Source organism: Mastomys coucha, unplaced genomic scaffold (assembly GCF_008632895.1).
Source record: "Mastomys coucha isolate ucsf_1 unplaced genomic scaffold, UCSF_Mcou_1 pScaffold3, whole genome shotgun sequence".
In the NCBI taxonomy this organism is placed as follows: Eukaryota; Metazoa; Chordata; class Mammalia; order Rodentia; family Muridae; genus Mastomys; species Mastomys coucha.
In genome coordinates this window covers 57,196,095-57,222,191 of record NW_022196909.1, presented here as the reverse complement: position 1 = coordinate 57,222,191, position 26,097 = coordinate 57,196,095, and the positions used below count along the sequence as shown (strand labels likewise).

At 41.8% G+C, this 26,097-nt stretch overlaps 1 protein-coding gene across 7 annotated transcripts in view; it reads left to right on the top strand.

The window, feature by feature from the left end:
• Adgrf4 (adhesion G protein-coupled receptor F4) overlaps window positions 1-24,478 on the top strand; it is a 45,589-nt gene extending 21,111 nt beyond the window's left edge. For 6 of the 7 annotated variants that reach the window (XM_031348065.1, XM_031348060.1, XM_031348063.1 and 3 more), the window contains 5 exons: window positions 1,515-2,882; window positions 5,246-5,287; window positions 5,727-5,786; window positions 6,740-6,796; window positions 11,154-11,874. In XM_031348065.1, coding sequence (XP_031203925.1) covers window positions 1,515-2,882; window positions 5,246-5,287; window positions 5,727-5,786; window positions 6,740-6,787 — 1,518 coding nt within the window. In that variant the 3' untranslated portion in view covers window positions 6,788-6,796; window positions 11,154-11,874. Of the gene's footprint in view, window positions 1-1,514; window positions 2,883-5,245; window positions 5,288-5,726; window positions 5,787-6,739; window positions 6,797-11,153; window positions 11,875-23,521 lie in introns of those variants that run through there. The other variant, XM_031348064.1, reaches the window with a different exon arrangement.
• The last annotated feature ends 1,619 nt before the right edge of the window (window positions 24,479-26,097 follow it).

Here is a 26,097-nt window from a genome sequence, read left to right as displayed (position 1 = left end):
AGTAGATCACATTATTTGACTTTCATTTTTAGAAGGGAGTTGTATATCATAACAGCAGTTAGAGGTCGTGTGTTACCCTAGGATAGGTCTTTTGGTTTCAATTTTTGAGAGAAGGTCTAATGTAGCCCAGGCTACCTTCAAACTTCCTATGTAGCTGAGGCTGGCTTTGCACTTCCGATCCTCCTGCCTGCACCTCTCTAGTACTGGGATTTCAGACGTGCATTACTCCAGCCAGTCTGTGCTGCATTGGCAAGGGAACCCAGAAGTACGTGTATGTTAGTAAAGCACTCTCCTAATTGAGAGCGATTCCAGCAAACCCAGTCAGCTTCTCAGAGGCTTTAGTGTGCTCCCGAGCTTTAGAGTTTCTTACTAAATGGAGGGATATAGAGATATGGTATGTATGTAGTATTTCTTAAACTCACCTTGTAATACAGAGACGCTTTCTTCCATAAGACAATCATTCACATTTTATGGAACTTTAATTCTATATTCTGTATTGTGAAGATCTTCCTCAGACCCAATAATAATAACGAGATAAACATATATATGTATATATGATACATGATACATATATAAGTTTCATATATGTAGGTGTAATATACATGTATATACTACATGCATAGTATGTACATACAATAATGCATATTATATATATGTTTATATACATATATATACAGTGCATATTATGTATAATGTACATATGTGCATATATGTATATATAATATAAACATGTATATATGATATATATTCTTTTCAAAAGACTATTTTTTTATGTGTATGTGTGTTTTTTCTGGATGTATGTCTGCATACTATGTGTGTGCAGTGCCTTCAGAGGCCAGAACTGGATCTGGAGTTACAGATGGTTGTAAGCTGCAATGTGGCTGTCAGCAACTGATCCTGGAACCTCTGTAAGGGCAGACAATGCTCTCAACTGCTGTCGTAGTTAGGATTTCTATTCCTGTGATGAAATACAATGATCAGAAAGCAAGTTAGGGAGGAGAGGATTTATTTGGCTTACACATCCACATCATAGTCCATCATTTGAAGAAGCTAGGACAGCAGCTGAAACAGGGTAAGATTCTGGAGTCTGGAGCTGATCAGAGGCCATGAAAGAATGCTATCTATTGGCTTGTTCATCATGACTTTCTCAGCCTGCTTTCTAATAGAACCTTGGATCACCAGTCCAGGAATAACCCCACCCACAATGGCCTGGGCCCTTCTACATCAGCAACTAAGAAGATGTCCTTCAGTTGGAATTTATGGAAACATATTTTTCAATTGAGGTTCCCACCTTTTAGATGAGTCCTGCTTGTGTCAGGTTGACACAAAACTAGCCAGGACAACATATTCTTTATAGCCTTTTAATTTTCTTCTGTTAGCCTTACTAATGCTCATTTTCAATAAGTAGTGAATTTAAAAAGGCAGATATCAAATAAGGTGGAATAATTAGATCTGTTACGTTTCAGATTTTAGATATTGACCTTTTTACACTAATAGGCTTGTTTCCATTGCAGAACTATGGAAAAGTGGCCAACCATATCCTTGGCCCCACTGCCATTTCAAATTGGGCTTTCATTCCCAACAAAAATGCCAGCTCCGACCTGTTGGAGTCAGTGAACTCTTTCGCCAAAAAACTCCAAATCCAAGGTAAATCTGAGAGCATTGTAGATGAACTCTTCATTCAGATGAAAGGCTCTCGCATCTCTCACAGCCTCAGCCTCTCCGTACCAAGGTACAATGCTACCGAAGATATCTTAGTGGTGATAGAAATTCCCAAGCAAGCATTACAGGAGCTGTCGTCCAATGCCTCCCAAGCCATTGCCATAGCTTTTCCAACTTTGGGAGCCATTCTAAAAGAAGTCCATCAGTCAAATAGGAGCACTCAAAAGCCCATAAATGATCTGATCCTATCACTGATTTTGCCAGAAGATCTGAATGAAATCATACTCACCTTTGAAAAAATCAACAAATCCCAGAGCACCAGCAGCCAGTGTGTCAGCTGGGATCCTGAGAAAAGCCAGTGGGATGAGAGCTCATGTACAATGATGTCAGACATCAACAGCACAGTGAAATGCCGGTGCAGGCACACCAAGGCTGTGATGTCCTTCTCTATTCTCATGTCTTCTAAGCCTGTAAAGAACCCTATTCTGAGCCGTATCACCTTCATTGGACTCAGTGTCTCCATCATTAGCTTGGTGCTCTGCCTGGTCATCGAAGCCATCGTTTGGTCCCGGGTGGTTGTGACAGAGATATCCTACATGCGCCATGTGTGCATTGTGAACATTGCAGTGTCCCTCCTGACTGCAAATGTGTGGTTCATTATTGGCTCCAACTTTAGTGCAAGTGTTCAGGAGGATCACAAGTGGTGTGTGGCTGTGACGTTTTTCTGCCACTTCTTCTTCCTCTCCCTGTTCTTCTGGATGCTCTTCAAAGCCCTGCTCATAGTCTACGGAATACTGGTCGTTTTCCGCAGGATGATGAAGTCTCGTATGATGGCCATTGGCTTTGCCATTGGCTATGGGTGTCCCCTTGTGATCTCGGTCATCACGGTTATTGTCACAGAGCCTGGGGAAGGCTACACCAGAAGAGATGCCTGCTGGCTTAATTGGAACCAAACCAAAGCCCTTTTTGCTTTTGCCATCCCAGCCTTGGCCATTGTGGCTGTGAATCTCCTTGTGGTTCTGGCAGTTGCTATCAACACACAGAGGCCCTTGATTGGCAGTTCAAAATCTCAGGATATGGCCATTGTTTTCAGGATCAGCAAGAATGTTGCCATCCTCACCCCACTTCTGGGGCTGACCTGGGGTTTTGGTCTAACAACCCTGCTAGAAGGCACACACATGGAATTCCATATAATCTTCGCCTTGCTCAATGCTTTCCAGGTACGTTATATGAGGGGGATTTGCTTTGTATTTCTGGCTAGACATCAAAGGATGGCTGTGATTTATTTACCATTAGAAGGTACCAAATGTTTTTTTTTTTTTATATTTGAGAGCTGTCTGAATATAGCTTCTCCCATTTTGCACTGATGTTTCATCACTTAAGAATATCTACCTATGTATGTATGTATGTATGTATGTATGTATGTATGTATGTATCTATCATCTCTCTCTATATCTATATATATTCTTTCTTTCTTTTTTTCTTTCTTCCTTTCCTTCTATCATCTACCCCTCTATCTCTCTATCTGTTTACTATGTGCACACTCTGAATGCATGTACGTGTAGGGTTGTATGCCTGCTACAGAACACATGTGGAGGTCAGAGGATGACGTACAGGAGTCAGTTCTTTTTCTCCATCATGCAGACCCATCCTGTGGACTGAACTCCTGTCATCAGGCTTGGCAGCAATGGCCTTCACCCACTAAGCCATCTCACCTGGCCCCTCCCCCCATTATAAAAAAAACTTTGCTTTTTGAGACAGGATCTCACTTTGTAGCCAGAGTGGCCTCGCACTTATAGCTGTCTGCTTGTCCCAGCCTCTGTATGCTGAGATTGTAGGTGTGAGTTACTTGACCACTGGTGAGACTGGAATTATATGATCAGACCGGCTGGAGGGGTGTATCCTTCCTTTTCTCTCGATGACCTTGGGTCCTTCCTATCAAGTCAGATGTTAACCTTCTTACATAGATGACTGTCCTTTGGTCATGGTCGTAAAAAGTTACTTCCTGATCAAAATAAGCATAATGTGGTCCTTCTCCAGGGAACTCAGAAAAATAGACATTTTCAGTAGTGTAAAGAGATGACTGTTGGCCTTCACTTTGGAAGCTGACCGGTCAGGAGTTCTTATACTTCTTTCTCGCCAGTTAGTTGCTCTTTATGTACAGTCCTATGCTATCTGGTCTTGGTGGGGGGCATTTACCTCCAGGTCTCAACCTCCTCATCAGGTAAAGTAAGGGTTTGGATGTGGAACGAAGTCCCTTGTCCTTTCCTACTGCAGCATGCATGCTCTGACAAGATGGTCCCTGTGAACATTGTTTTACTCTCCCTCTTCATTCAAAGCTCACATTTTGGGCATGCTATCATTTAATCACATTTCTTTCTCTACCTAATAGAAAACCTATCAGATTCACAGTCTTAATTACACTTTTAATTAAGGCTAAGAAAACTCAGCGTCTGCCAGTTCTTGTAATAGGGTTTTACTGGAATATGGCCATGCCAGTTTACTTATGTTTTCCTCAGGGCTCACTTTGAGCTAGAATTACACATTTGGGTAGTTGCAACTGAGGGGCATGGCCAGAAAAGTGTAAATATTGACTGTGTAGTATTTGGAAGAAAATTTTCCAGCTTTTGCTTTAAATATTGTAACTACTCAATAAAATAGCAAAGTGTTTCCGTTAGCCTGTCACTAGTACTTAGAGGCACCACACGAAGTACAAACAACATAGACTCTAAAGAAATGCCAGCTAGGGTCAGTCATGTATCTTACTTGTCTTTAAGTATGGATTATACCCATTTCACTCTTCCTGTTGTATTGCTTTAAAGACAAAGCACTAAATATCTTTCCCCCTTAAACTCAAAAGCTGTTGATTGACATACATTTCTCCACTCTTTTTGCCTAAGTAAAAAGTTTTTTCCCTTTATTTTTGATTTTTATGTGTATGGATATTTTGTTTGCATTTATGCAGTACCCAGGAAGGCCAGAAGAGGGCATCAGATCCCCTGGATTAGAGTCATGTATGGTTGGAAGCTGCTATGTGGGCGCTGGGAACTGAGCCTAAGTCCTTTGCAAGAGTAACCGGTACTCTGAACTGCTGATTCATATCTCTGGGCCCCTGTTTTGCTTTAAAAATTTGAGAAAAGATCTTACTCTTTAGCCCAGGCTACCCTCAAACTCATAATAATTCTCTTGCCCCAGCCTCCGGAGTGATGGGATTATAGGTGTGATTTAATTTTCCCACTCTGAAAGTTACTCCAGTAATTAATGATTTCATTCTCTCTTCCTTTCTGGTAGGGTCTGAGAATATGGAAAATACTTCACAATAAAAACCAAGTTTGAGCCAGCAAAAGTTTCTTCAGAAGCTGATATAACAGTGGAGCATTTGGGCTTGGATTCCAAACTGTGTGCTAGGGGCAGGACAGAGCAACTTTTTAAAGCAAGCAAGCAAGCAAACAAATAAATACAACACCCCCCCCCACACACACAAATTACGTGGGGCAAGGGCAAGGGTAGGGGAGGAGGGTTAAATGAAGCCGGGATACTCTGTGAGAAGCTGTCCCTCATGATTCTGTTGAATTTACCACAGGGCTTTTTCATCTTGCTGTTTGGTACCATTATGGATCACAAGGTAAGTTGGATTTGCTTCATTCCTGCCTCCACCTAATTCTGTGTGCCCAAGGAGAGCAGGAGGGTGAAATCGTCTTAACTGGAGCGAGTCTGGGGTTGCTGAGCTTGTGAGTGCAGCTCAGGGCATCAACTGTGTGGAAGAAAGAAAAAGAAGCCCGTACTCTCGGTGCTCACTTACGATCAAGAGATTGTAGAAGAAGAGATTGCAACCAGATGTTGGTAAAAAGAACAGAAACCATGGCCACAATTTGAAAATGGTTCTGTGGATTGCTGTGATCATGTTTCAACTTTTGTCTAAGTCTGGTTGCTTGCTGGGTGCTGTGCTGAGCCACGTCATGTTGCTCTGTCCAGAGTCACTGTTCCTGGTCCATGTGTCTGTACTTTGGAATGCTGCTGCTTCCCTTGACATCTGTTGACCACTAACCGTCATTGCTTTTCAGATAAGAGATGCTCTGAGGATGAGGGTATCTTCATTGAAGGGGAAATCGAGGGCAGCAGAGGTAAGGTCCCTTCTAGTGACCACCTGGAGTGTCAGGGTCTCTGCTCATGCAGCGATGGATGCCATAGCCCAACACTCAGAATTTGTTAGCAAAATGAATCACTCTTTTCTCATTTCACTAATGTGGAGGATTGCACTGAAATGGAAAGCTAGCAGAAGATAACTTCAAAGGGAATTTAGCATATGCATGTAGCTTGATATGGAGGCACTGAGATGAAACCAGGACCCGAGATTTATAAATGTTGGGATCTGGAAAATGAGAGTTAGGTTAAAAATAAGATTTTGGTTTAACCTTCCCATTTCCCAGGTGAAGAGTTTAGCTGAGAATTTAGTGATGTGTGTGCAATGTCATCCATCTCATTAGAAGCAGAAAACATGCCAACCAAAGTCTGCCCATCCCCCATGTCCAGGACTTTTTCCAGTAGACCACATTTTCTTGGATCGGAGTAACAGTGCACTTAATGACTGTTATAAAGTCTTTCAAGGGGGCAGTATGTCTTTAAAGGTCACAAGCAGAGTATCAATATTTCTGCATCTGTTAAAAACTATTTGTTCAACCATTAGATTATCCCTCAGAGCGTTGAGAATAGACTTTCTGGATTTATTGAGAAGCACCATTGATGGTGTTTCCAAACTTGACTTTCAGTATTGTAGTTCATCAATTTTAAGATAGGTGGTGGCTTAACTGATTAATTTTATTTAAAATAAAATATCTATAAACAGTCTTTGTTTAAAAAAGCAAAACCAAGACAACAAGGTCACTCATAATGTTACATTTAGTGAAATACAACATTTCAATCCTTTGTGGCTGTATCAATTTGGATATTTCTCTTCATAGTTTCATTTTCACACTATTATCTTTAGACAGCTTGCACATTAATCTATAAATATGCATAGTTTCTTTTTGGCAGTATCATTATTCTTTGTCAACTCTGTTACTTTCACCCCATTTAGAAGGTGTCATTAAGTCCAGCCAATGGATCCAGAATACTGAATCGCTGAGACTAAAATGTGAGTATTGAACATTCAAGTAGAAAGTGAGTGAGCTGGTGACCACTACGGGTTACTGGGTCTGCATGAGAGGGAACAGGATAACAAGACTATCAGAAGAGAGACCCTTCTCTATAGCTTGACACAAAAATGAAAATGGAAAAAGTTTTCTTTGATACCTGTGTCAGCGGAGTATCTATGACCAGACCTCATTGTTGTGGCCTTGGTGAGGTGCAGTGACCTTCCTTGTGCTGAGGTATGGTGCACTAAGCCATCTGCCAAGCTCATACACTTTGATTCCTTTTAAAAGTACTTATTTTCTTTGTTAGTTAAGTCTGTTCTTTGATAGTTTGATACACGTAGGCAATGAACACTGACCACGTCAGTCACCTTCTTCCTTCCTACCTCACCTGGCCACCCTCATTTGTTCCCACAAATCTCTCATGGTCATGTCTTTTAGTTTTATCTTCTGAACCACTACACCCAACTAGGGCTGACAGCTATAGGTTTGGAGCTAATCATTGGGACATCACATGGGCTCACTAAAGACAATGATTCTCTCTCTTCTAGAATCTATTAATACCCAGTAGTTCAGAGGCAAAGAGTAGGGCATAAGGAGTCCATTCCCTTTCTGTGACTGATTGTTGATAGAGCCTATCCAAGTGCAGGCATCTGTAGCTGTTGTGAGCTGATGGTTGTAGTTGGTATAGCTCTGCGTAGACACCCGCTCTTCTACAGTCTTCCTCAAGCCTTAGAGATGTGGTGTCAATGACTTATTGACAGCTGAGCCTACTACTGCTCAAGTCTTAGAGATGTGGTGTCAATGCCTTATTGACAGCTGAGCCTACTACTGTTGCTTCTGCTCTACGTCTTAGGGCTGGCTCTGCATTCACTGCTATTCATTGTTAAAGCATGGCTTAGTTCCTTCTTGTGAACCGATTTTGCCTCTTACTGCAGCTCCACTGTTGACACAAAGCATTGATTGATTAAGTCTCAAAACGACAGGCAGGCCCACTTTTGCTGTGTGAAGTGGATCCTGAATTGTTCCTAAGAGGGTGTGGGCAGACATGTGGCATCTACCTCTTATTCACAGTTGACCCCTGAGACGTTTTTCTACACAGGTAAAATGGGGTTGGAAGAAACATTAGGTGTCCCTGAAGAATTGATTAAGTTATAAAACAGCAGCCAGAATCTGGACCACTAGTAATTAATTATAGGAAGTGCAGGATGAACATGGTGGTATCAGACCTTGTCTTGGAAAAGTTTCTGTGGCCCTTCCACGTGTACACAGCTGAGTGTGATCTATTATTCCATCATCTGCCATCTGCCTTGTCTTCTTTTACCTTTTTTTTTTTTTTTCCTTTTCGATGCATGGTCCAGGGAAAGGTTTCATACGGCTTAGTAGAAGGAGCAAAGATACTTTGAGTTTGAAGAAATATTGTAAAGTTTCCTGCATTACAAATTCCACAAACTTGACATGCTGGTACAGGACTTTGGCACAAGGTCCCAGGAGAAGGGGGGGGATGAAGGAGAGAGGGAGAGGTAGAGGGAGAGAGAGAGAGAGAGAGAGAGAGAGAGAGAGAGAGAGAGAGAGAGAGAGAGAGAGAGAAGAGAGAGAGAAGAGAGAGAGAAATGACTTTCTATGTAGATTGATAGGTACTGGAAAAGCTAAGGAGGGAACATGCTGTCAAGTAGTCTGGCCTAGTTTAACTTCTGTTGCTGTGATAAACCACACAATAAGAACGCAGCTTGTGGGGGGTGGTTTATTGATTTACAGTTTTAGGTTATAGTTCATTATTTTGAGGAAGCCAATACAGGATCTTAAAGAATCATCACACAGTCAAGAGCAGAGAGAGAAAACACATGGATGCTTGCTTGCTTGCTTGCTCTCAGCTTGCTTTCTCATCTTTTCTACAGAATGGTGCAGTTCATAATGAGTACTCTCACATCAACTAACAATCAAAATAATGCTTCATAGAGATGCCCACAGGCCAATCTGATCTAGATAATTGTTTGTTAACACTCTTCTCAGGTGATTGATTCTAGGTTGTGTCACAATTGGGCACAACTAGGTGATACTAAGCAGCACAGAGTACTTGAGTGCTCAGTCTTATGTTTGGATATAATATTTAAAAAGCTGACTTCTACTGACTCTGGACCTTCTCTAGGCTATGGGATTTAACCATGGTAGAACGGTTTGCAACTTGTCACTAATTCAGATGAACCTCGAAAAAGCGAGGTGGTGAAAAGAGCATTAGTTGGGGTGGTCAACAGAGTGGGAGAGGAGTGTCAGGTGTGGTAGCTCATGCCCTCAGTTCCAGCACTCAGGAGGCAGAGGGTCAAGCAGAGGAAGTCAGATCTCTGGGAGTTCAGGCCAGCCTGGTTTATGTAGTTAGTTCCAGTGTAGTTACCACTACATAGTGAGACTGTGTCTCAAACAGCCAATCAAAACCAAAACACAAAAACAACCAAAAAGCCAAAATTCAACCAGAAAATAACAAACAAAAAGACTCAGGAGAGGGTCAAACAATAGTAAAAGGGAATGGTTGACCATGACCAAAAGATACTGTATACACGTGCAAAATGGCACAATGAACTCCATTGTGTATAATTAATCTGTCCTAACAGAAAATCAGAGCGGGCCTTTCTAGCAAGGTCTCAGTTGGCAGTGACCTTCTTAGATCTTGTGTGTAGGAGGAGGCTTCTGGGAATTCTTTATCCAGCCATTCTGGAGAGGACAACTGTGGTTGAGGTTCTTTCTCCAGTTGGTGGGGCATAATTGCTTAGCCGTGAGAAAGGGACAGACGAAGAGACAAGGAACAAGCTATGTCAGAGTTCAGGAAGGCTTAGATCTTACTAGAGAAAGGCTGGGAGGTTGGGAGAGCACACCTGCCCACTAGGTCCACTCTATATTGTTCTTTGATTTTCAGTTCTATTTTTGAACTTATGAGGTAGATGGTGAACTGGATTTCGAATATTTCTTGGCATATGCTCTGCAGGTGTCTCTGTCCACATTGAATTTTCTCAGTAATTGGGGCCTGTGAATTTACACCTAGACATACATGGTATTAAGAGGGTTCTGGAATAGTAGTTGGCACCGTGACAGAGAAAAGTTGGGGATTAAATAAGAATCGGTATAGAGGGACGTGGAAGTTACAATAGTTGGTGTTTTTGAATTCCAGAATGGAGAGCTGGTGGTGCCAATAAGCCGGGTTGGAGGTGGGGTGGGGTGGGGACTGACTTACAACAGGGGGGGAGGAGTCCAACCACAGAAACACACTGGGTGTTGTTTGGTAAGCACAAGGTGCAGTTGCAGACCAGAGCATGGTGAAACCATATGGAAAAGGCTGTATTGTAGCTCTCCAACCACATGCAAGTTTACAAACTAAACATTGAGCTGAGCTCCAGGGGTCAGTGATTAGGGCTGGATTCGGGATGAGATGGAGGCTCCCACAACTTCATGGAAGCTCCTTTTACCCGTCATCTCAGGTAAAAATTGGGTTTAAATACAGAACCGATGCAGCTTTGTCCTGAGCACCACAGTGAGGGAACAGAGATCTGAAACCGGGGTGTAGGGTTCTGATCCACATCAGGGGAAGACCTCATTCCTATGGAGATGAGAATGAGGTGGACCTCATTCCTATGGAGGGCGCAGCTGCATAGCGCCCTATGCTGGCCATGTGAGAAGCAGGCCTTATGACAAAGAGGTCATTTGAGATAAGTGAGATTTCCTCCAGGGTATCTTTGTTAAAAACTGGAGCGTACTTAAAAGGAGAAAGGGTTCACTCCACAATGGAAATAAGATTATTGAGCAAGTAGTTGAAGAAAACAACATAAATGTAAATTCAGAGCACTGGTGTTATTCTAAAGACTTAATTGCTGACCCAGAAGAGCAAAGAGGGTTTCTTAGTTCATTTTAGGATCCAGGAATCAGGACAACACAGGCCAGGGAGCAGCCTTCCTATTGTGTGGTTCTCAGACAATTCTACCTCTGTAAATCAGGCTATCATAACGCTGGATGGTTTCAGGAATAAGCAAAATAATTCTCCTAGAACAGTGGTTCTCAACCTTCCTAATGCTGCGGACCTTTAAAACAATTCCTCATGTTGTGGTGACCCCCCGACCATAAAATTATCTCGTTGAAATTTCAGAACTGGAGTTTTGCTATTGTTATGAATTATAATATAAATATTTAATGTGCAAGATATCTGACATGAGACCCCTGTGAAAGGGGCGTCCAGCCCTAAAGGAGGTCTCAATCCACAGGTTGGGAACTGCTTACTGACCTAGACCATTGCCTAGTTCAAACTAAGTTGTCAAGAAATGGCAGTTATCATTCTTTGCACTAACAAGTGTTCTGACCTTATTGTCCTGGAAGCTTATTTCTCAGAGATGCGTTGCTTGCTGGGATGGAAAGGGCTCCAGGAGAAGTATGCACAAACATCCCTGGAATGAAGCAACATCCTCTTCTAGCCAGGAGCACCACCTAAGCTGGAAAACCAGCTGAGGCACACAGCGGATGAGCGAGCTTTGAAAAAGACTGACCTGCATCCTCTCACCTCACAAAGCCTGACTTTTTGGTCATCTCAGCAAGTTTCATAATCCAGCTGCAAATCATCATACTGTTTTCTTGGTGAGCCCATGCTGATGGGCAGCCTGTGAAATTGTCTACTTTCAGCACACCTTCCTACCCCCAGGCTTCTCTGTGGTTCTGGAACCAGGCATCCTCCCCCGTGAGGGGATCCTGGGTGTCTGGGCGGTGGGGGGGGGGGTGTCTCAGATCAGAATTAGTGTCAGTGGTGGGGTTGGAGATCAAATGTGAGAGATACTGTATCTACTTTGCAGTTTGTCCCTGGTAGGTTTTCCAAAGATAGGGAATGAACAATGGGCAGGCGTTCAGTGAGCTTACTATGGGAATCCTTGAATAAAACAACCTGGCTTGTAGGGTCTTAGCTTCTTTACTTGTGAGACAGGCACAATGCTGTTCCAGGTCTTACTAGTTATGTGTTTATGACTGTTTTCTTTTTAAACAATTGTAAATAAAGACATTCTGGGGTGTTATTTTAGAAATTAAAATAAGATATCTTTACTTTCCTGAACTTAGTCATATGAGTTGTCACTCAAGATGGGCTTTTCTGACAATATGATAACCTTATTGGATACTGGCAATATTGCTGCCACAGCTCATGGGCAATGCCTTGAGAAGATGGTCCTGCCATGTGCACTTGAAGTTCAAACTGGCAAAGGTTAGGTAAATAACATCTCCATGGCCTGACCTTCAAAGTTGTGCCATCATTAAGACTAGAGATGGCCTAAAGTGTGGGCCATTTGGGTGACTTTTTTTTCCCCATAAAACAAAAGTACCTACTGTGTTTGAGGACACAGTATATCCACAGTGGACTACTCCTTGGTTAGAAAGAAAGGTTATTGAGGGTCAAACTGCCAAGTCTGTCCTTGCAGAGTCAGAGAGAGGAGTGAAATGATGGAGAATCAAGATTTTATGTGACAGTCAGTAGGGTCTTTGAGCTGTTATTTTCTGCTGGGTTTGACCAGGAACTAGATACCCTCACCAAAGGTAGTTGGGACTTTAGGGGAGCTTCCTGGTGGTTTAAGGGAGGTTTAGAACACTGTCACCAGCAATGCCATTTTGGGAGCATGTTTGGACCCATTATTAACTATCTCTGTAGGACTGTGGGCCAAACTTTTAGTTTGGGTTTAGAAACAAAAATTGGTTTCAAACTAAATGGTATGATAAATTATAAACCATTACCTTCTGGTATTATTCAAATTGTCTTTGAAGGGGTCTTGGGAGATACTTGACCACCTGAATTTGATCTCCAGATCCCACATAGGGCATAGAGAAAACCAATTCCAGGTAGTTGCTCTGTGACCTTCACATATGAGAGCCTGTGCATGCGTACACACATGAGCAAGCACTCACAGGCACACACACACAAATTTTTATCATTTATAAGCTCACTCAGTTCAGCACCCACTCTAAGCCACCCAACTCATTTATTTCTGGTGTTACTGTCTGATGATCTTCAATGTTGGTGATCTTCCTTCATAATAATGACAACATTTAGAAGCTACTCCTGAAAGCAAACTCCACATCTATAACAAAAGAAGGGGCCACACTTACTGTGTATGTAGCTACATACACATGTATGCACACACACATATATGTACATTATATGTTTGTCTGTGTATGTATATTTCTAAATATGTATGGTATATACATGTATGTACATATGTGTGTCCATGTGTATGTCTATGTAAAAATATGTGTACATTGGTATGTGTGTGGACATGTGTATGCATATGTATTTGTATGTATGTGTGTATATATTATATACATGCATGTATGTATGTGAATATGTGTGTCTATGTGTAGGTATATGTATGTATTCCCATGTATATATGTATATGTATGTGTGTGATATATATGTACAGGTGTTTGTGCATATGTGTCTATGATTATGCATGTATAAGTGTATATATGTCTATATATGTCTATAGATATACTTGTGTATGTATGTTTTGTATTTATGTGTGTATATGTATGTATGTGTGTGTATGATATGAGTAGTATATGTGTATAAATCTGTATGTATAATGTATATAAATGTATATATTTATGTATGTACTTTATGTTTTCCTCAATGACTTGGTTTATGTATGGTTTTTTATGTTTACCCAATGTTCCTTATAGCCTGCAAGGCTATCAATCCAGTGTCTGTCTAGATAATTAACACAATCCCATCAAGGAAAATTCATGTTACACTCAAATTAATCAGAAATATCTATCCAGCCAGAACAAATTCTGGTTTCTGAGAGAATTTTGGCAGAACTGAGCCTCTCTCAGGGTGGGGCTACCACAAACAACAGCACCACACGCGCTGAACACCACTGGGAATGCTTCGGAAACTTTTAAAGCCCCCTTTCTCTTCCCCGAGCTTCTAAATCAAACAGACTCTTATCAGTCTCTGCTTTGTGGCCAAATGAAAACTATGAAAAAACAAAACAAAACAAAACAACAAACCAAAACAGACAGGAAAAACTGGGCCCACACTGAGTCACTACATGGACACTTGCTGTAATGAATATATTGCGCATCATAGAACATCCTAAGAAATTGATGTGGTCAGAGGTACCTAGGCACAATGTAGCCAGAAGAGGGGGCAAGCTCTAATGGCTGGGAAAGGATTTGAATAGGTGTGATAGGTGCTTGTATAGGCACGGAGGAACATGTAAACTCTTCAGAAAGGGAAGAGAGACTCAAGCAATCAAGACAGCCTGGCCCATGAGGAGAACCCTGTTTGTTGTAGAGAATGTGTCAGACTGTGGAAAAACCAAGATAGCCTGCGGATGTGGCGGTTATATGAACTATCTAGACAGAGATTGGAAGCCTTGGAGGCATTGAGAACTGGGTGCTCCTTTAAAGCCGTCCTCGGATCCTGCCTCTTGTTTCACTCTTAACCCTTAGAAAGAAAACATTCTTACTGCCCCTCTTCACTCACACTTCCTGGGTGGAGAAAGACATTTTGATCTGCTCCAAAACTGGGTCTGTCAGTCACCTGGCCAAGAGTCCACTCCTAAGAAAAGTTTATTTTAATGACATTTTAAATAGACGGTAAAATAGTGGGATAAGGCACTAATCCTTTCAAAAAGCCTGTCTTCGATGAAGCCACGTACAGAGCTGCTGCTGTTCAGTTTGCTCACTTTTCTTTCAAATTCAGAAAAGCATACCTTGTCTTTTTGTCTTTTCTATCTCTTTTCTTTCCGATACTGATCAAAAGTCTAAGTCATTTGCAGGACACTCTCAGCTTTCTCAATCTTTCTCTAAACACCCCGCCCCTCCCCTCCCCCTAACCCCCCCCCCGCTTTAATCAGAAGCCGCTTGATGACATTCTTTGTTGAATATGACAGAGTTCCCAGACCCTGACTCCACAGGTTTTCTGTCTTTGTCTTCACGTTCTTCTTCTTGAAAGGTGCTGGATGTACAAAGAGAGGACATGACCACTCCCAGGCACGGTTGAGGAAAAGGTGTTTAGTATAGACGTGAGGGAGAGTCCAGAGCAGGGAGAGGAAGTACTACACTGAACATGGTTAGCAGAGAAAAGCCGGACATGAGAGGAGGTGGTGGCGAGAGAGGGGGACCAAAAGAGAGGAGGCCAAGAGTGCATGTGGCCAGAAAGGGCAGGGTTATGTAGGAGTGAGAAACATGGGTAAAGGAAGCCCATGGGCTGGAGAAGTTTGGGGGTGGGGGTGGGGTGAGGAGAGCTGAGAAGAGACAGGTCATAAGTGAACCTGGAGTCCAGCAAATACTTTGGTACTTTAATAAGTGCCACAGTTACCTATTTTCCCTTAGTTCCTTTTGGGTCTGACACTGGGAACTTGGGATTTCTATTCTGTAGTTTTTTTTCCTCTAAGAAAATTATCCTCAGGTCTGGAGAGATGACTCAGTGGTTAAGAGCACTGACTACTCTTCCAAAGGTCCTGAGTTCAAATCCCAGCAACCACATGGTGGCTCACAACCATCCGTAATGAGATCTGATGCCCTCTTCTGGTGCGTCTGAAGACAGCTACAGTGTACTTACGTATAATAAATAAATAAATCTTAAAAATTTTTAAAAAATTATCCTCAAGCTTCCTTCTAAGTCCTTTTCAAAATTCTTTTATTAATGAGGCCAAGGAATCGTGAAAGGGGACCCCAAATTTTCCTGGTAACATTTGGTCTTGATCTTATATGTCACAGGACAGATAGTGATGAGTACAGAGCTAATTTTGGTTTTAGAGGAAAATGGTTGATCATGTGATGGCTATTCTTTGATGTCAACTTGATTACATCTGGAATGAACTGAATGAAACCCAAGCACCTGGGCACACTTGTGAGGGACTTTTTCTTAATCAAGTCCTTCTGAGTGGGAAGATTCACGTTTATTCTTGATTTTTTTTTCCACAAGGAAGAAGGATGCTTGCGTGCTCTCTCTGCCTGCTTGCTCTAGGTCTTACTAGCTCTAAGTCTTACTAGCTCTAGGTCTTACTACCCCTTCACTGGCACTAGAGCCTACTTCTTCAGGATTCTGGCAAATAGTGAAGACAAGCTGAGCCATCCAGCCTCCTGGACTGAACAACTACTGGAATCTTGGACATTCATTCTCTAAGTTCCATTTTTCTAGAGAACCCCAATACATAACCAAACAGAAAAATGTGGAGGGTCCAACAAGGTGGACTAGAGAGAACATTTGTCAGGAGTGTGCCACACAAGCTTTTGAATAAGTTTCCTGCTTTGAATATAGCATCCAGGGACAAGCTTAAGACAGAAACATCTCATCTCTGATCAGTTTGTATCTTTCCTCCCAGGAGTGTCTCTCTCCTGGCTGTTGTCATAGCTATGCATAAGACAGTGGTTGAGTGGCTATGGTTCCATTCCAACTCTTGAAAACCAGATCTATTTTAATCCACCTATTGTAGCCAAGTATGTCATCATCTCCCATTTCTACACGTTATTTTTTTCTTTAAGAGGTGTGGTTGAAGGTTTGCAACACAAATATGAGATGCAGGGGACAGTTTTACTTCGTGTTTGGTTTTCCACCCAGCTCTTCAAGAGATAGCATAGGGTTCTGCCCAGGGAGTGGCCACTGGTTTCCACAGACTTAGAACACCAGTCAAAATGGATAGCTCCCCTGAACTATGCAATCAGGGTGTGATGCTCACACCCTGCTATGTCCCACAGCTTCCTTGGGGAAGGGCCCATTAAGATATACAAACTCTCTGTGCAGGATATGATAAGTTGGCAAAGAACAGATTGCAGCTGATAAACAATGAGAATTGAAACTCGGTAATCAGGTGTTTACAGAATAGTATCTATTACCTTACTTGACATACAAAGGTGTCTCAAGACAGTGGTATAAATGGGGTGTGAAAAGCAAGGAATGAATTGAATCCCTAAGCTTCTGGGTCCAGGAATTTGGGGGAGAGTATGTATCAATTAAACAACATAAACCAACAGAAAAGAAGCACGATTTGGAGCATATAGATGACTGTGTCAAGTCTGTGATAGGTGTCTTGGGCATGGTATTGATCTACTTGTGTCTACTATTTTATTGTCTTGTAAACTGAATATTCAAATGCCTTGTTATATTGTAGAAAGTGAAGAAGGTGATGGTTATGGGAATGGCTGCTCCTGGGAATGACACATTCTAGAAGTTTCAGCAGTTATCTTTCTCCACCTATGTTTGTGTGGAGGTGTTGGTTTTGTATAGCAAGTAAGATGGTAATTGGAGTGCCCTCTCTCTCCCTCTCCCTCCCTCCCTCCCTCCCTCCCTCTCTCCTTCCCTCTCTTCCTTCCTTCCTTCCTCTCTCTCTCTCTCTCTCTCTCTCTCTCTCTCTCTCTCTCTTTCTCTCTCTCCCCCTTTCTCTCCCTCCCTTCCCCTCCCTCCCCTTCCTTTTTTGTTGCTGAGGATTAAACTCTGGCTCATAGATATGCTGAGATGTGTTTTATCCACACCCCTAGCTTGGGTAGTGGGGACTAGAGAAAGGAAACCGATGATTTTCATACAAGGAATTTTATTAGGCCCATGAGCAAGAGCTAACAGGATGGCGGTGCTCTCTAAATAGTCTTCTAGTTTTATGGTCTGGTCACAGGATTTTAAAGAAGACAGTGGTACCAGGCCATGGATCTGTTGTAAGAATAAAAAGGAAAACTGTTTGGATCCTAGCACATCTTAGTGAATCCATCTCGGAACTGCAAGCTTTTGGGATAAAGTCTGCTCTCTAGTGTGTTGCTTGACAATATACTTGATAAAGCAACTTAAGGATCAGAGTTTGAAGGTCCTGACTGTCCTGGTGGAGGAAGGCAGGAGCAGGAAATTAATTGGTCATCTGTGGTCAGGAAGGTGAGAGAGATGAGTATTGGTGTTTAGTTTGCTATTGTTAATGTTTTAAAAATCATGCTTACTCTTCTCTCTTTTCTCTTCTTTTCTCTTCTTTTCTCTTCTTTTCTCTTCTTTTCTCTTCTCTTCTCTTCTCTTCTCTTCTCTTCTCTTCTCTTCTCTTCTCTTCTCTCCTCTCCCCTCCTCCCCTCTTTTCCCCTCTTCCTCTCTCTCTCATCTCTCCACCCTCTCCATCTCTCTTCTCTCTTCTCTTCCCTCTCTTCTCTCTCTCTTCTCTCTCTCTCTCTCTCTCTCTCTCTCTCTCTCTCTCTCTCTCTGTTGGAAAAGAACTTGTGGAAGCCAACTTTCTCCTTCCTCCATTGCTCCATTGTGGATCTCTGAGATGGAAATCAGATTCTCAAGCAGCAGGGTCATTACTCATGAGATCCTTAGCAGGTACTACTGAAAGGTCTGTATGTCAGCATCACTTCAGATTATTTTATTCATATTTTTAAAAATGCTAGTAATATAGCAGATTTTTTTGTTCCAACTATTTACTGTTTCTAAACCCATCAGAAAGGCTAGTGAGGTAGAAGTAGGTAGACAAACTGCACCACCACACCATACAGCGGCAGGGAATGCAGGGATGTAGGTGAGCCTCTCCTCGATTAAGGTGCTCATCCTCGCAGCTATAGGGAATGAAGGTGGTGGCTGAGGCTGGTGGCACACAACTCATCTGATCACTTTGCTTTGTCCTCCAGGGACTGCAGGACACTGCCTCTTCCCATAAGCAACTGATCACTTGGTAAGAAGTGACAGATTGAAGTGTCAAATAAGGGACTTGCTCAGTCTGCTACATTTCTGAAGGACCACAGGACTATGTAGTCTCCCATGGGATTAATGGACTCTACTGTCCCACTCCTGCATAGCTTGGCCCTCCTGTCCCCTCCTCCATCAACTAACTATGCCTCTCTTCTCTCCCAGGAACACTTCCCCAAAATCTTTGTGAAAAATGAACCTTTGTCTACTTTTCCAGGCAGATGGCCAGACACTAAGAATGTTACGTTTGTAGCAAAGTGCTAATGTTACTCTTTGCTGAGTAGAAGCGGAAATTACTGAGAGCCTGAATGTCCTGTGTCAATATGTTGGTGAAGTTTTTTTTTTTTTTTTCTGTTTTTGAGGTCATATTAGGCTCTGTAGAACCAGCTTTCACATAAACAGCAACTACAACAATAAACCACCAACAACTAAAAAACGAACCCCTTAAAAGCTTTGTTACAAGGAAAGGGATATTTCAGGCTAGGTGACCATTAGTCACAAACTCCTAGTTCATAGCCTTTGCAGGCTGCTTAGGCTGTGCAAAATGAAATCACAGCCCCAGGTCCTCAGTGGCCCTTGGTGATCACAGTCTTCACTCAGGGAGTGGACAAGCCACATGAGTAGGGACTGCATGTGATTGAAGTACACTCTATATAAGCATGGAATTTTCTTTTTAGCTTCATGCTCTATTTTAAAATTTGTTTACACTTTGTTTTGTTGTTTCATTTTTCCTATGCCAGACACTTATGCTCTGTGAGATATATAGCTGGTAAAGATGATCGCCCATTCTGTAGCCTGCCTCTTTGCTCAAGTGATGGGGTCCTCTGCTGAACAGAAATTTTTTAGTTTCACAATGTCCCATTTATGAGCTGTGTTAGGTCCTGATAGGAGGTCCTTGCCTGTGCCAATGAGTTCAAGCATATTCCCTACTCTCTCATCTATCAGCTGTAGGGTACCAGGTCTTATGTTGAGGTCCCTGACCATTTGGAGTTGAGTTTTGTGCAAGGTGAGAGCTAAGGATTGCATTTCATCCTTCTACATGTAGCTATCCAGTTTGACCAGCACCACTTGTTGAAAATGTCCTTTTTCCAATGCTGTATTATAAGCCTGTTGGCAAAAAAAAAAAAAAAAAAAAAAAGATCAGGTGGCTGTAGAAGTGTGGGTTTATATTTGGGTTATGAATTTTATTCCATTGACCAATGAGTCTGTTTTAGTGTTAAAACCACACTGATTTCATTGCTATAGCTCTGTAGTATAACTTGTAGTATAACCTGAAATGGGTGTTTATACCTCCTGAAGTTGTTTTTTAAAATTATTTTTAAAATTATTATTATTAGTGTTCAAGATTAGTTTGGCTATCCTGGGTCATTTTTGTTTCCATATAAAATTTATATATTTTTTAATTTCTGTGAATAATTGCAATTGAATTTTAATGGGGATTGTGTTCTCAAGTAATTAATAAATTATAATTTTATCACAACTATTTTACAATAAATTATATCTTGTAATAGATTATAATATAAAAATATACAAAATATTTTATAATAAATTATATGATAAGTATAATAAGTTATAATTTATTAAACATCCATCCATGAGAGGATTAAAGTAGAAAGTGGCTATCTGGTTAGGACAGGAGCAGGCAAAGTTGTGGTAAGGCATATGGCTATGGGTAGGAGGTATGTCTCTTAGTTCCTTTATAAGTGTTAGATTGCCATAAATTAAGTAGCTTAGAACACTAAATTCATATTATTTAAAAAACCTAGATGTTTTACCTGGGTCTCACTGGATGGATCAAGTGGTCAGCAGACCTGAGCCCCTGTACTTGAGGGTGTAGGAAGAACCCACATCCCCTTTTTTTCCTGGCTTACAGTGTCTGTCCAATGTCATCGTCACTGGTCCACTATCTTCAAGCCCCTGCATGGGTTGAGTCTGTCCCACACTCGGTCACAGTGACTTCAGCAGATATATTTTCCTGACTCCCCTTTCTCCTTGAAGGGTCTTGTGATGACACAAGGTCAGCCAGAACATCCAGAACAATTGCTCCATATCTGAATCTTTAATTGCAGCTGATAAAACAGCCTTCCCTTCCAGGAAAGAAACGTACTTACAGTTTCTGAGAATAAGACATGATGTTTTAGGGATGATGTGGAGGTTGATAGTTCTCTGTCTCTCAGAGTAGAATTGATGTAATCTCTCTCTCTCTCTCTCTCTCTCTCTCTCTCTCTCTCTCTCTGTGTGTGTGTGTGTGTGTGTGTATATACATGTCTCGGTGGTCATGCATGTGCCATGAAGCACATATTGGGGTCAGAGGACAACTTGTGAGCACCTCTTCTTTAAAAATCTCCCTCAACTACATGGTCCCAGGGGAAGGGACTCAGGGAGTCAGGCTTGTCAGGAAGCACCTTTCCCATTAAACCATCCTTTTCCCCACGTAAAATTAACAAATCTGAAAGGGATAACAAATCACACAAACATGAAGAGAATACACTCCAGGTATGTTTTACATGGTACTGTATGTCCAAGCTTCAATACAATATGTGATCAATGGTATCATTTACAGGAAGCAATGCTTTACTAACTTGTGCAAATCGTTAAGCCAGTTGGTCATATAACTGTGATTCAAGTTATGGGCCATGATCAGTGGTAAATGCTACAGATCTTTCCTTCTTTTTAGGCTTATCTTTAATGAATAAGAGTAAAATCTTTTGTATCACCAAGATACTGAAATCAAGTTCTTCAAACTCCTTGAAGTTGGGAAACAGCTGCCTAAAGCTTCACTCAGGGTGAACCCAGGATCGCACCCTAGGCTCACACCCAGGGAACAGCTGATTTCATACTTTATCAGCTATGGAAATAGGCAGAAAGCCAGGATTGGTGCTTAGGATTGGTGCTGGTGGGTTGGCAGAGATGGCGGCCAGTCTCTGAAAGTTTGCTCATGGTAGCTTCTTTTGTCTTAAAGAAATAGAATTAAAACAGATTAAGATATGTTGGAGGACAAGTAGGGAATTAGAGAACTATTTTGTGTGGGGGATTGTCAGTTATTGGAGACTTGTGCATGCTAGGCAAGTGTTCCAGCCCCGAGAAACATCCATCCCAGTTGTCTTTAAATTTTGAGTCAGGCTTTCATGAGATTGCCCAAGATGGTCTCAACTTTGACATCTTTTTGCTTCAGTCTTTTAAGTAACCATGATTACATGTTTGTTCTACCAGATGAGGTTTAAAGTGATCTTTTTGGAGTCTGGGCAACAGAAAGGGGTTATTTCATTTTGTGTTACATATTTATTTAAAGAGATGGAAGGTGAATGTGATGAATTGGATTAGTGGAGTTTGTGGTTTTTAAAGCAAGAAGGATCAGGATATAAAGGGGACTGTGGTGGATTGAATATGCTTCGCCCATGGAAAGTAGCACTATTAGGAGGCGTAGCCTTATTGGAATAGGTGTGGCCTTGTTAGAGGAAGTGTCACTGTGTAGGCAGGCTCTGAGGTCTCCTAGTACTCAAGTTTCTCTCATTATGGAAGAGGGATTCTCCTCCTGGCTGCCTGAGGAAGATAATCTCTTCCTGGCTATCTTCAGATCAGGATGTTGAACTCTTGGCTCCTCCAGTGCCATGTCTGCCTGCAAGCTGCCATGCTTCCTTCCATGATGATAATGAATTGAGTCTCTGAAATTGTAAGCCAACCTCAATTACATGTTGTTCTTTATAAGTGTTGCCGTGGTCATGGTATCTCTTCACAGCAATAAAACCCTAACTAAGATAGAGATTTATGAAGGATTTACTATGATGTGTTAGCCAGTGCAGTATAACCATCGAGGATACAAGGACTAGAAAGGAGATTTAAGAATTCATGGACTTGTGGGAACCTTTCGTTTGGGCTAACCTGAATCTGTATTCCTGGGTACTCCTTTTTGGTTCAGAATAAAGTAACCGTTATTCCCTTTGAGGTGAGATGCGTGTTTTAGGTCAGCAGTTTTGGAATTTGAATCTGGGAAATAGAATATTCTTGTTAAGGGAAGGTGTGTTTATATATAATGATGCAAATTCTTTCTCATCACTCGGAGGTTGAAGCATAACCCTAAGAGTGTCTTTCCCACCCAATTTCTTTTGCTGATGTCTTTTGGAGGTTTTTGTAGATGTAGACATAGTGCTGATTATTTGTTTCTTTATAACAGTGAAGTCTGAAGGTACTTTCTTGTTCCCAGAACATAGATGTATGGAATGTAAATAGGAGCAGTGTTACATTGCTATAGAGGGAGAATATCTAATTCTCATTGTTAGAAATACATTGTTAGAAAGAGAAGAAAAGTTTATATCATTGTCATGAGAAATATTAAAGGCCCCTAGGAAGGCAGACTCTAGAGTTTGTCCTCACCAGTAGATATTCCTTGAATTCCTAGTGAACTCTAGGTGCAGCCTGTGCCCTTGAAGCTGACTCAGTTGAAAAACAATAAAATGTATTTAATACAAATACAATGGCATCCCAAGGGAGAACGGCTGTAGTTAGAAAATGTTGAAATTTACTTTCTATTGATCTAGAATTTGACTTTCGTAGCATATTAGCAAGTGAGAACATATAGACTGAGTTATTTCTTTGTGGTATTTTCTATAGTAATTTTGAATTTTAAATCTATTTTTAAATGAGGTTTATGTATATACTACAAGCAGAAGCACTAATGTTCGACAAGGATAGATTTTTTTTTTATGTGTCCATATTTAAATAAATGGAGGGCTGAATATTTGTGCTTTGTATTTCTGTTTTTGTAGGCAATTGCAAGTACTTAACAAAGGATAGTTGAAGGTTTTAAATTCAATCATATCAGAGCCCTTTGGCCTAGATTTTCTCTAGTCTTTCTCTGTCCCATAATCCCTCTTGATACCAATTATACTGCTGATTGACTGTCAATGATATGGACCCATAGGGGTAGGCCATCTAAATTCATATGTCCTATTTTAAGAACAAATTAAAAGTTGCCTCAGTTGGTGGTGTCTAACTCTTTAACTCAGCAGAGAGGAAATATTAACAGGAATCAACTCTGCTTATTTAACAGGTCAGGTTGGTCTCTGGTGTCCATGGGGACGCTGGAGGAGAAGCCGATTACATTGAGATGTGTGGAAATAGGATCAATAATGTTCAGTAACTGAGGAAGATTACCAGAAGTCAACGAAGCCTTTAACAGAGGCCATGCAGATCCACACTCAGGACTGTCGAAGCTTGGTGGGTGATGGAGAAAGTCTAATTGTGGCCAGAGATGAATCACTGTACACACCTCTCACACCTCCCTCTCCCTGTTCCATTTTTGGATTAGTATAACTTGCCCAACAGAGACTGTCTAATTTAAACCTTGACTTACCTGAATCAAAATGAGTCAGAACTTGTAAATAAAAATACCCCAAGACAGAAGCTGCTTCATTTTCCTCATAATTCTTTTCACAGAACGGAGTCCTGTATTTTGTTTGTATGTCAAAGAAATGGTAGTTGGTACAGGACCAAATTTGAATGACATGGGGGAGAAAGAACACCACAAATTTAGAGCATCTTCCTTTATATAAGGATGCAGAAAAGGCTGTATTTTAAGGTTTAGGACAATACTAATGTGTTAAGGAAGCATCTAAGGGGAATTTAGGACTTCTTTAGGAAAACGTGTTAAGCTCAGGAAGTAACCCAAAATAGTTTCAGGAAGTCCCTGAAGCTGACCAGGTCCACTAGGCCCCTCCCTTTCTGTGCATCTATAAGTAGTAAAGATGGCTGACATGGAAGAGAGGAATAAGTCAAGCTTCCTGGAGGATCCTCAGACCAACTAAGCCACCTGCAAAGGGCATGCTTCAACCTATTGAGTTTCCTGCAGGTTGTACACTGCAGGTTGTACACTGTGTACATGAGACATTATCAATGGTAGGATAAGCTTTGATGACACAGCTGTCTTTAAGTCATTTCGGTACCTGTAAGTAACCCCTCATCCATATTCTTGTAAATAATCTCCAATAAAAGTCATTGGTTCACCAAACTGGATTTTGTTAGTGTCCATACTTTCTTTAGTCTTTTGTTGGTTCCCTGTAAGAGTTTCTGCTTAGATGCAAGGTCATCCTGGGACTCAGAAGCCCAGGAACCACACAGGTCTGAGGGGAGGAAGGTATCCCAACATTAAGGAATCTTGAGACACAAGAGCTCAGGAACCTTACAGCTCTGAAGTGGGAGAGGCATCCTGAGACACAGGAATTCAGAAACCACACAGCTCTGAGAGGAAGCCTCCTCAGCAGAGGCATTGGAGCTCCCAGGGGAGGAGATCCACAGCTGAGCTGAGGAGCTCAGGAACCTCAGCCCTGGTCCATCTCTCTGCTTCTCTTCTCTTCATTACGTTTTAACTTCTTCTGACGAGTCACACCAGGCACCAAATCTCATAAAAGACTTTTTGGAGGGTCCAGGATGTGGAGGGCCAAATTCTTGGATGGCTGCTCTCTCCTCCTAGGAGCAGACAACAGGGAATTGGACAAAGGGTAGGGCTTTTATAGGATTTCATGTGGGGCAGGGATTTTCAGATTGAGGATTGGTGGATTTCAAGTCCTGAGCTTGGGGAGCTCAGGGATTGGTGGGGTTTCCTGCTTAGGGATTGGTGGATTTTTGTGGGAAGCTCAGGGATTGATAGTTTCTGTTCCTGCCTCACTTCCCTGCATGGGGCCCATGGGTTAAAATGGGGAGTCCTTCCTAGCTATGTGCCAGCTTTGACTGATATGCCAGCTTGGTGGAGCTACTCGGGGGTGCTGGAGAGGAGTGTGGCCACTGTGGACAGCTCCTGCGGGACAGCTCCTGAGGGACAGCTCCTGAGGGTGGTATTCAGAGCACTGTAGGCAGAGGCAGGAAACGAGATGCACCACCATGGACAGCTCCTATAATGACTTCAGACTGAGGTGTCTTGGTGCTGCCATTTTGAGAGGAGGCATCATTCGGATAGCTCCTGTGGGGACATCTTATCAAGGCTGTAGGCTGGATTTGGAAGGAGGCCCTGGCCTCCATCTTGACAGCTTTTGTGGCACACTGCTTAGGGACTACGCTACTTTTCTGCTGATGCCTCTGCTGGCTTTTTATATTTTCTGCTCTTCCCACAAGTCCAAAGGGCAACTGATACTAAATGTAATAGGGTCAAGCAATTCTAACAGCTAAGCATTCTCAAAGATTCAGTTGACAAGTCAGTGTAGATTTTGTAAAGGACCAGGCACATAAAATAAATCACACCACAAGCGGGCTCTTTCAAATTTTAGCTGAATTGAGGCCATAAAGAATGATGCAAGAAGCCTGCTCAGCTCTTATGATTTCTGTTGCTATTCTGCAGAAGACCAAAGTTTGGTTCCTACTGACTCATGCCAGGTAGTTGACAGACATCTGCATTTACAGCTCCAGGGTATCAATCAGATGGCCTCTTCTGGTCTCTGCAGGCACATACACACTTGTGATCAGCCCCCTCAATTTCACATAACCATAAATTAAAATGAAGTAAAAAAAATGGAATCAAATTTTGTAAAAAACAAAAACAAAACAAAACAAAAAAAAAACATGTCCTTCCTTCTATACTCTTCATGAAATACCTAGAAAAGATGTGTCTTAGTTGTAGAGCACAGAGTTATTAGG